This window comes from Cynoglossus semilaevis, chromosome 5 (genome assembly GCF_000523025.1).
Source record: "Cynoglossus semilaevis isolate Cse_v1.0 chromosome 5, Cse_v1.0, whole genome shotgun sequence".
NCBI classification, from domain to species: Eukaryota; Metazoa; Chordata; class Actinopteri; order Pleuronectiformes; family Cynoglossidae; genus Cynoglossus; species Cynoglossus semilaevis.
Window position 1 is genome coordinate 15,332,169 of NC_024311.1, and position 11,191 is coordinate 15,343,359.

At 40.5% G+C, this 11,191-nt stretch overlaps 1 protein-coding gene across 1 annotated transcript in view; it reads left to right on the forward strand.

The window, feature by feature from the left end:
• The window catches only part of phkb (phosphorylase kinase, beta), a 71,485-nt gene that overhangs the window by 54,870 nt on the left and 5,424 nt on the right, over window positions 1-11,191 (forward strand). Inside the window, exons 17-24 of the mRNA XM_008310740.3 lie at window positions 2,851-2,934; window positions 3,654-3,758; window positions 4,336-4,418; window positions 5,103-5,193; window positions 7,889-7,947; window positions 8,064-8,226; window positions 8,447-8,528; window positions 8,910-8,967. Of these exons, the coding sequence (XP_008308962.1) occupies window positions 2,851-2,934; window positions 3,654-3,758; window positions 4,336-4,418; window positions 5,103-5,193; window positions 7,889-7,947; window positions 8,064-8,226; window positions 8,447-8,528; window positions 8,910-8,967 (725 nt within the window). The remainder of the gene's footprint in view (window positions 1-2,850; window positions 2,935-3,653; window positions 3,759-4,335; window positions 4,419-5,102; window positions 5,194-7,888; window positions 7,948-8,063; window positions 8,227-8,446; window positions 8,529-8,909; window positions 8,968-11,191) is intronic.

Here is an 11,191-nt window from a genome sequence, read left to right on the forward strand (position 1 = left end):
TGGTGAGGTCAAAAAAGTCGGCGCCCAAGGACCTTTACCTGCTTTGTATCAGCAGTTTAGGCCCAGAGTCCTGGTGTTGGTGAAGTGAAGTGTTGAGTGGAGTGTTTTCCTGCCAAATGATGATTCGTTAAATCCTAATCAATCATTAACACCATCAAAAATGTCGGGTGTTTATAATTTAGATCACACTTCGTCAGTGAGTGAAAATCTTCCTGAAAATGATTTGTGTGTTCAAGAACATTTGGTGAATTATTTATAAATTAAATGTTTACTCCACAGTGAAGCAGTGACAGTCGACATCGAGGACCTCTGCTGGTTTGACGATGGCGGTCAGGTCGGTCAATCTGACCGACTGTTTACCGTCACGCTGAGCCTTTTAATGTCGGCAAATATTTGCGTTAAATTTACACCTTTTTCTGTGTAACTAACAAAAGTCATTAGAAGGGACTTTGATTGACAACCGTCCCAGAAAACTTTGACCCCTGCTCCTCTGATGTCATCACCCTGAGCTCTTCACCCTCCGGCCTTTTGCACCTCCTGTCTCTCCCTTGACATTTGCTCCCGTCCTCCAGTGGCTCCTGTCTCTCCCTTGACATTTGCTCTTCTGCGTCCACACTACGTCTCTCCTTATGCCCAACACAACATCCAGTCCTCCAGTCCTCCAGTCCTTCCGTCCTCCCGTCCTCCCGTCCTCCAGCCCTCCCGTCCTCCCGTCCTCCAGTCCTCCTGTCCTCCAGTCCTCCAGTCCTCCTGTCCTCCAGTCCTTCCGTCCTCCCGTCCTCCAGTCCTCCCGTCCTCCCGTCCTCCTGTCCTCCTGTCCTCCTGTCCTCCCGTCCTCCATCTCTATCATCCTGTCCTTGACTGTCCCACCCTCGTTCGTCTTTCTCCTTGCCTTCTCTCTCTCTCTCATGTGGCTCTTTCAGCTGCCAGATGCTCCGTTCCTCAGCCGGGTTTTCAGCTCTGAGTTAAGGTGGACTTTGTGCTGAATATTAAGTCTGAAGCCCAGACAGTGGGTTCTCCCCAAAAAGTATGTGTTTGAGTCAGAATCACGACCAATTTTTCTCGGCTCCGCGGGCTACGTCTGCTCACTTCACCTCGTCCCCTCGCAGCAATTTGATGCCGTTGACAACAGCTGTCTGACAGCGTGGCAATAACATTTGCCCCAACTTATTTCTACCCCGACGTCCGTGTCCTTAGTCCCTTTGCAAATAACAGTTTCATTTCTCTGGCTGTTCTTTCACCCTAAATATTAACCTCTCTATGTTTTTGACATTTGAAGCCGTTGGTCATAAGTACGAAAGGTAAAACTTTCTGACTGTGAAAAGGCTCACATTCACTTCTCCAGAGATTTCAGGATGGTGTATTTCAGTGTCATTCATTCACGACAGCAGCAGCAGCAGCAGCAGCAGCAGCAGCAGCAGCAGCCGACCTGTACGGTGATTTTGTGACACAAATCATAATAATTTTATCCATTTGTCAGATGGAAAAAATCAAAATGTAGCCCCCTTTTTTGAGGGAGGTGAATCAAAACGAAGCAAAGTACTGCACTTACAGCTCCAGGAAAATTATCAAATCAAAAAGGCTCTAAAAATACAGTTTTTCCCACAAACCCACTCATCTGTTGCTGTTAGTGCTGCAGTCGTTAGAAAGTGCGGGGGAATGAAAGGACGCTTTGATAAGCTGCCTGTGAGTTGTTGTTCTTCATTGGTATTCTGCACACAGGAAGTGGTGGGTGCAGAGGCTCCTACACCTCCACTTGTTTTCACTGCTCCAGGTCTGACGCTGATCTCTCAGGTCAGGCAGCAGTGAAACTACTCTCTGCTCCATAATCGTTTGTCTTATTTTTAGCGGCGAGATTTGATTTTCTTGTCATTTCTTTGCTGTTTTCTGTCTCCACTTTTCTGCTGCGTGCCCTTTTTTTTCTTTTTCAAGCCTCTCAGAGCGTTGAGCACGTGCAAACTGTAGGAGTAGAAGAGCACCACCTTTTGGCGACAGTGCTGTATTGCTGTCAGCTGGAGGTGGAATGCGGCACGGAGGGGATTGAGGAGCACTCTTCCTGCAGTGCCACTCCAGCGTGTGGGCGTGCTAATGCTGTTTCACGGCAGGATGTTTAAATTTAGATTTTATAGGCTTCCGCAAAGAGGATAAGTGCTCCGACACTTTGGAAAAACACAAATGCAACGCACAGAACGCCGGTCGACGGTGAATGGCAACATGTAGCAAATGTGTCACACCGCTGGGCCAGAGGCAGAGGAGAGAAATCGATGTCCATCACCTCCCTCTCCTCCTCCTCCTCCTCTCTGTGGCTGTGGATCTGTGTGTTTTGACAGCAGGTGATGCAGCACCAAGCTTTTATCTGAAGCACCAAAGCGGTGCTTTGGAAAATCAACTTTCTCCAGCTTCTCCAGAGTGTAGGAGCTGAACCCATTTCTGGGGTGGACAATTGAGGAGACGTTGGGCTTTTTTTTAATTTTTTTTTAGCCTCTGTTTTGACCCTTTGATTTAACAGCAGTTTAATAATAAAGATTTGATCATGTGACAAACTCACATATGCTGTCTCTTGGACTCAGTTTTTTTTTTTTGTTCTTTTCTGTAAGCTCAGTCAGCCTCATGAGTTCATGCCCAAACTTTTTTTCTGGAGACCCATATTTTAAAAGTCAAAGGAAACATGATGCAAGACGACCAAAAAAAAAAAAAAAAATCTCTTGCGACCTACCTGAGGGTCGCGACCCAGTCTTTGGGAAACAACGTGATACAGTAACTGTACATAGTTAATAATGTATTGTCTTCTAGATAAACATTCCGTCTTCCTTCCTGATCTTCGTCCTCTCTGTGTTTGTCTTCCTGTAGGCATATCGATTCCTCGGCGTTAACAAAAAGCTGGGGTTGAGTGGGCGTCCAGAGAGGCCGGTGGGCTGCATCGGGACCTGCAAGGTATTTGAAGTATATACAGTACACATATACAGTATATACATACAGTATGTTCAAACACATGATACTGGTCCTGGGTTTCCATGAACCCACCGCCCACATGGAGTGCTCTGTGTTTCCTGGAGCTCCGAATATGTAACTTCAAAATCTTCAAAAAAAAAAAAAAAAGAAACTTAAAAATCTTTTTTTTATTTGGATTTGAGCACAAATCAGTATAAATGAAAATATAAATACAAATGTTAAACTGTGACTTTAACGTGGACGGAGGAGCAGATTGTCTCAGGGCTGGAATTTTTAACTAATGTAATTTTCAATCATTTTGTTTTTTTTTGTTGTTTTTGTTTTTTCTCCAAATTGAAGGTCAGAGCAAAAAACAAATATGTCGAACTGTTGAAGCTGATTTTTTAACAAATGATTCATGGATCTCCACCAATTACTGAGACAATAATATAATGGCACATTTACAGGTAGGATGGCAGACCACCAGGGGGCGCTGTCATCAGCGTTGGCTCTAGCCTGAATGTGTGAAAGAGTAGACGTGTGTAAATGTGTGTGTGTAGTATCAGAAGTATTGTGTACTTCCTGTGTGTCCTCCTTATCTCAGGATTGATGACTAGTTTCATACCACGGCCTGGAATAATGTATACGTTGCTGCTCGTGAGTCATCCGTCTCTGTGTGTGTGTCTGTGTGTGTGTGTGTGTGTGTGTGTGTGTCCCTGCAGATTTATCGCATCCTGGGAAAGACAGTGGTGTGCTACCCAATAGTGTTTGATCTAAGTGACTTTTACTTGTCCCAGGATGTTATGCTGCTGATTGATGACATCACGGTAGGTCAGAGCCACATTTTTTAAAAGCTGATTTTTTTTTTTTTCTTATCTCAGCGTCTTATATTTATATGTTTATGGAACTTCTATACGATGCAAGTGTTCCCAAAATATCCAGCCTTACAGATGTTGTACAGACGCAGACAAATTACCATCCAGTTACTAGATACTTGTACTATTTTTAAATGTTGCAGCTTCTTTTTTTTTTTTTACCTTTTGGTTCGTGAGGCTAATTTTTAGCAGCCAGCTCACCTCAGGGCTGACTCTGTGTCTCCTTATATTTTTCACTGTCATTTGTCGTTTTTTCGACTGAAGTAGGAATATTGTATTTGTTTATAACAAGACGTTTCTTTCAATGGCTAAAACCAGCCATATTTAAACCAGGACTTTTTTGTTTTTCCTCATTCGTCCATGGTCAAACAAACACCTGTAGATTTCATACGTTTTTTGTTTTTTTTTTCTCCTGTCAATGACCTAAACCTCAGTTGTAATACCAGTGGTGACCACAACACTCTGTTACCTGTTTACATCTGGTTCTCTCTCTCTCTCTCTCTCTCTCTCTCTCTCCCATGTTCTACAGAACGCCCTGCAGTTCATCAAACAGTGCTGGAAGATGCAGGGACGTCCTCTCTTCCTGGTCCTCATCCGCGAGGATAACATCAAGTAATACAGCCAGCCCGTAATAACTGTTTTATCAGCCGTCGTCTGTCTCTCCGTCCTGTGATAGCTTCTTCACAACACACTTCCGTCCTTCCTTCTAACTTCTTTATTAACAACATCTATCTCCCCTTTCTGTCTCTTAAGAGCCGGGTTCAGCCGTCAACGACAGTCACAACACGATTTCCTTTTTTGGTCCAGTATTACTTTCAGTCTATTCCTTTCATCGTTCCTCATTTATCTTTGTAGCTGGAAGGTGCGACTGTATGTGCTCTCTGATTGGGTGATAATGTTTCTCATTTGTATTACCGCAGCTTAGCTGCTGGGCTGATTACAGCGTTATTGACCATTATCCCAGGAACCATATGTTAAATGTGCCGCTAACGCTTATATACAGTCACACCGCAGCGTCTCCAATGAGTCAGTGGGTTTTCACAGTAGAAACTCAATAGTCATTAGTTGGTTATTGATCGGGATGATGACCTGTATAAATGATGACAGCGCGCTGAACAAAGCGATGAGGCTTTGGTCTTGTTACATTTAGAGGTCGTAGCTTCTCTACAGCGCTGCTTCATACCAATGTCATGTTGAACACCAGAGTCGTGTCTGGATTGGAGAGTTAATGCGGCAGCTTATTTTCTCAAACTGATATAGTTTGTATTTTTGTGTTTTAATCTTTTTTTCCACCAGGGGGAGTCGCTTCAACCCGGTCCTGGACATGTTGGCCTCTTTCAGGAAAGGTAGCATTGGTGGGGTCAAAGTTCACGTTGACAGACTTCAGGTTGGTACACTTAAAATAAATGAATTGAGCTATTTGAACTTTAAATACAATTAAAACTGCCTCAGAAAAAAAAAGAAATCTTCAAAATTAAGATAATACAAAACAAGCACAAATGTAAATTTTATTTAAAAAATTAATGCCATTAAAGGAGAAAAATTGTATGTATTTTCCAAACAGTAAAGTCCAAACATTTAAAACATTATTTAAACAGTGACTCCTAAACTTCTTCTACAGCGCCCCCTTTTGTAGAAAGCACTACTGTGCAACTATTTCTTTGCAACTTTTAGAACAGTACATTCCTAAAAAACAGAAATAAACGATTAAATGTATTTGACCTGCAGGGACCCCCTGCAGTAGATCAGCGGTCCCCGATTGGGGCCTGCCCCACACTTTGGGAACCACCAGAAAGTGAAATCTTTTCAACTTTCATCTTTTTAACTTTATGGTGAAAGATACGTAGTAAACAGTTTAGTTTCTCGTGCCTCTGGCGATGATAGAAACTCTTTGATCTTTGTTTTTGCAGAGAAGGTCGGGGGTGTGTGACATGTGACCCCGCCCCCCCCCCTCTTGCCCCCCCCCCAGGCTGTTGGTTTAGGGGGGCAGAGGTGGGGGCAGACAGAGAGGGGGGCCCTGCCTCTGTGGCGTTGGCTCCGTGACAACAGATATTACAGCTGTCTGTGAAACAAACACGGGCTCTGATATTACAAATGCTTCAACAAATTGTTTCTCACAGCTTCATGTATTCCCTGGCTAAAAAGTAAACAAAACAAAACATGATTCTTTATTTGAGGTCTCCTTAGTTTGAGTGTCTGTGTCTGTGTCTGTGTCTGTGTCTGTGTCTGTGTCTGTGTCTGTGTCTGTGAGCTCGGCCTGTCAGGTTTCATTTGAGTCCAGTCTGTGTCCAAACTGCCTTTGTGAAAAAGTCTGAGTCTGAGTCCAACACTGTTTAGTCGACGGATTTCATTCAACATGATTGGCTGGAAATTAAGGAAAACATTTGACCCATTTGTACAGAACATGGACGACATCACAGGAATATGTTTTTGTTATTTCCTGTTGGTTTTTTTTTTTTTTAGCTTTTTAATTGATATATTTGGCACAGCTTCCCATTTCTAGCATATACAATTTATTGGAACTGGCAAAAACATTGTGCAAAATCAGTCACACCTACTGAGTTATTGGTTGCCATGGCAACATCCTGAAGACGACACAGATAAACAAAGCTCACTAACACAACATTTATGCTCATAATTCATATTTCATCCTTGACACATTTATACACGAACCTTTTAAACATTTTAGTATAGTCAACTGTAGCGAAACAATGTATTATTATTATTATTATTATTATTATTATTATTATTATTATTATTATTCTTGTAGAGCTGGTGACCGTCGTGTTCTAATTCCAGGTTTTTCTCCGCTGCCGTTCCAGGTGTGAGTTGGGGGAATATTGTAATAACAGTTCAACCTTGTAGCAGATGTGTTTGAAAGCAGGCCCACGGAGGGATGATTTTTAAATTGGTTACTTTTAGCAACTGCTTTGTAAAACTTATGACAGGTTTTCCAACCCTAACTTTCTCCCCGCTGAGCCTTCCTCACACAGTTTCCCTTTTAAGTTGCCTTATTTGCCATTCACTTCACAGCTAACTCCTACTGCTTGAAAACACTGTTCCACTGCGTCGTCTCATTGTCATGGAGAGCACTGCAGCAGCTTCACACACACACACATACACACATTTGGTTTTATTCAGGATTTTACATCAGCTCAGTGGTTTGGTTTCACATTTACACCAGAGGATGTAAATATATCTGATTAGCAGTAAAACTGAACGGTCATAGGTTTATGAAACAGAATTATGCTAACAGGCTAAGGTACAGGGATTAGCATAAAGTGAGCGTTAGCCCAAGGCTCGGTCTCGGCAGGAAGACTGCGCAAAAATGACAAGTTCTAGCTGAAGTTCTACAGCAGCTCTGTGTATGTAGACGACAGTGTGTCCTTGACTGACGTCCCCGTCATCCAGATCTGTCTGAGATGAAAATGTCTGCATATCATAACGACTCCGATGAGGAAACCAGAGAGAAAAAAAGCCAGCAGTAAATAATATTATATTTAGTAATATTAGTTTAAAGATCTGTCTGAGATGAAAATGTCTGCACATCATAACGACTCCGATGAGGAGACTGTGGAGCTTTGTACAGATTGACTGAAGAAAAGAAAAAGCCAGCAGTAAATAATATTATAACTAGTAATATTAGTTTACAAATTATAAATTAATTCATATTTTTATTTTAGTTGTAATTAGTTTTTGTTAAGATATAAAATTAATTTAGTCAAAGGGAAAATAAATGGAAATTTAATTTGATCTGTGAACAAACGTTGAATTGAATATTTAAATTTAAGGTTTAGTTTTGATAAATAAATCACAAATTAATAAATAATATTAAAAAATGTTTTGAAGGTGCAAACTTGGTTCTGCTTGTTTTACAAATTTGTATTCTTTATATTCCTTTTTTTCCAAATCTCCTACCTGTGAGTGCTGAATTTAACATTTGTTGTCCATTTCATAATACTTTAACAATATTCACAGATGTCCAGTGACAGAAAATCTTAAAATCTTTATTTCGGTGTTTTCGCTAAGACAGTTTTCACATGTACTTTAGAAAGATATTTATTATTTTTTTCTCTTTTCAGACCCTGATATCTGGTGCAGTGGTGGAGCAGTTGGATTTCCTTCGTGTCAATGAAGCAGAGTAAGGTTTTTATATTCCTGTCCAAAAAAAAAAAAAATGAAAAAAACGTTCCTTTTTTTTTTTTAATGACAGATATTAAATGATGTGTTAACACATATGTGAAAATGTGCTCAAAGGATTACAGAGTTTAGAGGCTTTGAGGAGCTGGACCTGCCCAAACACTCCAAGGTGAAGAGACAGATGAGCACCCCCAACGCTTCAGACCTGGAACAGCAGCCGGAGATCGTCGTGGATGAGTGGCTGGACAAGTCCAACCACGAGATCATGCAGAAGTTCCACGTGAGTTCATCGTCTTTGGGATTTTTACAAATACAAAAAAAATTTGATTTATATTTGTGTTTACAACATTTTCACATTTGGTTTTGATTTATTCCCATCGACACCATAATCATAAATGATGTAAATTATATTTATTTTAGTTATTTTACCATCACTGTTACAACAATTGTGTCTTTTATTTAGTTATATTTATTTCTATCCCCGTGTCTTTTTTTTTCAGGACTGTAACTGTTTGGTGAGTCAAGCTGAGCTCGCAGGAATCCTCCTGAGGAGAGAGGGACATGACTTCCTTGCCAAAGATGGTGAGAACACATAGTTTTTATATGGGCTGAAAAAGACCAATATCTACAGTACAGTACCAGCTAAGGACGTTTGATATTAACTTTTTGCAGATATTGTCCAAACACTTAATTTCCGATACCGATATAGCGGGACAGTCGTGGTTAAAGCAGTGGTTCTCAATTATTTTCTTATTGGAACTGTCTGCTCTACTGCAGTGCCAGTGGCTAATACAAATCTGGAAGCTTGAATTTCCTCTGGTGGCACAAATAATAATAATAATGAAAATATATTTGCCCTTTATTTTAGGAAACAATGGTTTAAAACATGCATGGACACATACATGTCAATATATTTATTTTCACACATCACTGTAATAAACGTGTCCGTGTGTGTGATTTCAGAGAGCCTGATGGGTGACCTGGAGAGAATCTACAGGAGAGCCGGCAGCAGGAAGCTTTGGTCTGATATTCTCACCAGTACACAGAGATACACAAAAATACACACAGACTCAACAGATAAAGTTCTCCTTCACACATATTGTTTCACTAGATTTTTATTTCATTTTAATTTAGATAATTTAGAAAAAAATCTTCTTTCCACTAACTGGGCTTTAACTTGACACTTATTGAAATAACTCTTGTTTAATGTGGACAAACCGTAGGCTGGCAGTGCGCCATGCGGCTGTCATTATCAAGAAGTTTGCCAGCTCTATTGCTCCTCACATCACCTCAATTCTGGTGCATGGGAAACAGGTAATCTTGAGGCAAGGAATTGTGGAGTCTGCATGATTTCCCTTCATGTAGCTGCTAGGACGCTAGCATGAGAGTTGTGCGAGGTTTCGGCCAATCCTGGTTTGACTTATCTCATCTCCTTGGTGTCGCTGAAAAAAGATATTTTATTTTTTCATTACACGGCAGTTTTCTTTTTTAAAATACAATTGTCATGTGTTCTCTTTAGTGGTTTTTGTTATCATGTTAAAATGGCTTCATCTCTCTCCGGTCGGCACAGATGAGATATGATTGGATGAATAAAAATAACTGATCTTGCGCACATTAAACAAATCGGTAGCTTTCTGTGGTGAAGCTATGCTAACCTGCTACCCAATCTTTTATTTTACACTGAAAGAAATCCATCTATTGTAGCAGCAGTGACTCAGAATCAGCTTCCTCTAAAATGTCATGATATGAATTTGATTTAGTTACTAAACAGGGTTTGGAATTGAAAGAACAAAACCAGTTTTTTCAGGAACGCCATTTTAAAGAAAAAACACCTGAGATTTTTGTGTTGGCTGTTTGTATTTTTACTGTAAAACAGGTCAACCACTAGTTTTAAACCACATTTGTTTCCGATCTGTACCAAACTAGTCTACGGAAAAAAAGTATCAAACTTCTTCGCAGGTCAAGTCATTTGAATAATGAATATTAATGAATAATTTTTAATATCATGTCGTCAATGCTACTAAAACAATTCTCATTCTAATCTAATACATGAAGCTTCACTAAATATAAAATATTTTGATTTACATTAACACTCATGTTCACCAAAATAATTTTAAATTAAACAACAGTGACAACTTTTCCACTGTTCCGACTGTGGAGTTGTCACATTTCTATTTTGCCTGTAGTATATTTCCAGTCTGACTCACAAAAACACTTCCCTTTAACCTAAAGTCTTATTCAAACGTTTTTATTTTTTTTCCCCCTTTTGTAAAATTTTTTTATTGCTCAATTTGTGTCAAGGGTTTGGTTGGAATCTGTGTCAGGACTTTTATTGTGTGCCATTTCACTAGGAATTTTGGCTGGAAATAAATTTCATTATGCTATAAAGGGAAATGAAAAAAAGCCCGCAGGCTAATTTCCAACCTGTTGGGAAAATGGCATCAATAGTCGGTTCAATTTAGTTTCCCATTTACCTCACATGAGCCAGGAAGTGAAGCTTGAAATGGGTTCTCGCAACAAAGCAGTGGAGGATTGACGCCACATCATGCCTACTAAACACCGAAGCTCTGTTTCCCTTTTTTTGTTCTCGGTGCTCAAGATGTGCCTCCATATTTCCACAGGCTGGAGCACTGAGTAAAAACACACACACATGTAATCAACAAACACACCTACACACACACCGATAGGTGTTTTCCTCGGCGTATAATAAGAGGAGGCTGTTTTTTTTTCTGCTGATTCTATCCATGACCCATTACTGAAATCACTCCATTTGATCACTGCTTCTGTGACGATGGCTTCATCTCCATATCTGTCTCTGTGTGTGTGTGTGTATGGACACCCTGTCTGTGGGCTGCCACATGCAGATAATCACTGCTGATGTGTCTCGCTTCCTCCCCCGCCCCCCCCTAGGATACCTGCAGGAGAGAGAGAGAGAGAGAGAGAGTGAGAGACAGAGAGAGAGAGAGAGGTTGTTTCAGGGCTGCAGTCACTTGTTGATTAAAAAACCAAAACCAAATTAGTGGAACATTAAAATGCTAAACTTTCTGAAAAGTCACCGCCGTCGCCGCCGTGTGGCTAAATGGAGTCGAGGACGGAACTGTCAAGAATATTTAAACTAGCGTTAGCGTTCATCTGCCTGTCAGTTAATACCCACAATTCCATTGGTATCAGACCCGCTGTCACCACAGCCACATATATATATATATATATATATATATATATATATATATATATATATATATCAC